At 36.7% G+C, this 2,500-nt stretch overlaps 1 protein-coding gene across 1 annotated transcript in view; it reads right to left on the reverse strand.

The window, feature by feature from the left end:
• LOC137621767 (uncharacterized) overlaps nucleotides 1-956 on the reverse strand; it is a 24,660-nt gene extending 23,704 nt beyond the window's left edge. Inside the window, exon 1 of the mRNA XM_068352277.1 lies at nucleotides 871-956. Within this exon, the coding sequence (XP_068208378.1) occupies nucleotides 871-956 (86 nt within the window). The remainder of the gene's footprint in view (nucleotides 1-870) is intronic.
• Nucleotides 957-2,500: the final 1,544 nt, after the last annotated feature.

The raw sequence follows: 2,500 nt of genomic DNA on the forward strand, positions 1-2,500 counted from the left end.
GGAAGTTGGACTGTAGTCAACAAGGCTAGAGCCACCACAAACACATGCACCTAATGGAGTAACATTACCTATTCTCCAACACATACAAAAAGAACCAATGGAAAAATACCATTTGAGTCTACACGGCCATAAGCATCAAGGTATACCACGAGTGTTTTAATTTCACGAGATCAACAAGATCATTAGCTAGTTTAGCATCAGAAAACATGAATGAAGATGATCGAGCCTCTCATTACTCTGCTTATACTCAAACACACCAGCCAAAAGTGTTGCCTTTTCCTTTGGACAGTGAGTGACAGAAACATCTGGTTCAGATAAAGGAGGAACAGTTAATTCTACAACAAAGAAGCACATTTAAGGGTAGCTTACCACTTATGTTCCTAGGCTGTACAAGATTAGGGTTCTTCTATGATCAAATTGTATTCCTTTCCAGATGAAGCATAAACTCTCTGATTAACAGCTCTTAGCTGAGTATAGCTACTTCAAGTCAAATCTGATCTGATACCATTCCAAAGATAATAGGCGTCCTACTTATCCAAACAAGCATGTCTACAATCATCACTTAACCATGAGGGTTTGTCCTTCACTCAGTATTTAAACACACAAAAAGGTATATGTCTATCAAAAGGCTCAACACTAATACAATTGTAACTAATTCAAATTCAAAAGATCACTCAAAATGCAATTCCAGTCTGCTTAAGATTTTATATATCTTACATGAGTATGGCATTACAGGGACAGACTGCTCAGTCTTAATTACTATCGAAACAAAGGCATGATCAGACGTCCCAACTGGAGAACCAACCTTACTTGTTAAAACAACAGGGGAGTTAGTATATGCCAAGGTCTATATATATAGACTTTGTATACCTTATGTCCCAGCAGTTGTCAGGCCTGTGAGTAGCTTTACTTATGATTTGCTCACAGCCTGATTTAGAGGCAAAGTCCAAAGTCATGGCGCGATAAATAAGAGGAACAGAATTTAATCACTCCCTATGTTGAGTGTTGAAATCACCAACAAACACGAAACAACCCTTTTTATCGTCTTCTTGTATCTTAGCCATAATTGCAAGAAGACAATCGAACATAGAATCAACCCCCACACCCTTGATCACTCTAACAGACAATTGTCTCCTCAATACAAACTTTTGTCCTACCTATCTAAAAACAAACAAACAATCTTAGTTATAACAACAGTCTTTCTCACAACAAACAATCAATACACTAACTACCTCTCGCTCGCTGACACAAACACAGACACGCACACACACACTCTCTCTCTCTCTCTCTCTCTCTCTCTCTCTCTCTCTCTCTCTCTCTCTCTCTCTCTCTCTGGATTTGGCAAACAACAAAAAATAGATAAAAACAAGACAAAAATCAATCCTCCACAATCCAAGGCTGGTTTGCAATAGATCGAATAAAAACAACGGTCGTTATAGCTGCTACAAATTTGTATTACCTGAATCTCATGACAGCGACATTAATAGCAGGACTTATGAGAGGCAGGCTACTTAGTCCTAAATTGATATACACCGCCATTCCGCTTGCCCTAAGAATGGTATCCTGGAACAAAATTATTGATTTCTTAATCAATTAGCGTCCTTGCCTGGTGAATGCCAGACTGGGGTTCGAGTCCCTCTCAAATTTGGTAGTTCCTTTGGTCTCTGCAACCTCACCATCCTTGTGAGCTAAGGATGGGGGGTTTGGGGGAGATTATAGCTCTATCTGCTGAGCCATCAGCAGCATTTGCCTGGCCATCCTCGGTTCTAGCTTGGGTGGAGAGGAGCTTTGGGCATTGATCATATGTAATATGGTCAGTCTCTAGGGCATTGTCCTGCTTGATAGGGCAATGTCACTGTCCCTTGCCCTTGCCATACATAAGCGGCTTTTAAACCTTTAAACTTGGAATAAGTAGCTCAGATGTGTGTGCCTCATTTGAGAAACCACAGTTACTGAGCATAACATAATGTCATGCTGTTTGGTGGCAGTTGTAAGGTTGTGAATATTGAAGTACATTGGTCGACCCTGGCGAAGTTTAGAATAGTTCCGGATTTTGCTCAATATCTCCAAACATAAAAAGCATTAAAAGCAATAAAAATATGTCTCATCATACTTGAAAATTATTTAACAATAATGATAAAAAATAACCATATGTACACGAATATATATAAAGCGACTTGTACCAAGCCAATTCAGCTGAAGAAAGAACACTATTAATATTATTATTATCATTATTATCATTTTATATTTGATAATCATCACCATCTAAAATATGCAAGCATTTGTACTGATTACGGAATACTTTCCAAAAATATAAAACACATCACATACAAGAAATAACAGTGCAAATAAAAAATGTGTAAAACTTAAAGATAATAGTAATAATAATAATAATAATAATAATAATAATAATAATAATAATAATAATAATAATAATAATAATAATAATAATATTCATAAATGAGGGATTACGATATTCGTCTTAGAATATTTTAATCTG

This window comes from Palaemon carinicauda, chromosome 28 (assembly GCF_036898095.1).
Source record: "Palaemon carinicauda isolate YSFRI2023 chromosome 28, ASM3689809v2, whole genome shotgun sequence".
In the NCBI taxonomy this organism is placed as follows: Eukaryota; Metazoa; Arthropoda; class Malacostraca; order Decapoda; family Palaemonidae; genus Palaemon; species Palaemon carinicauda.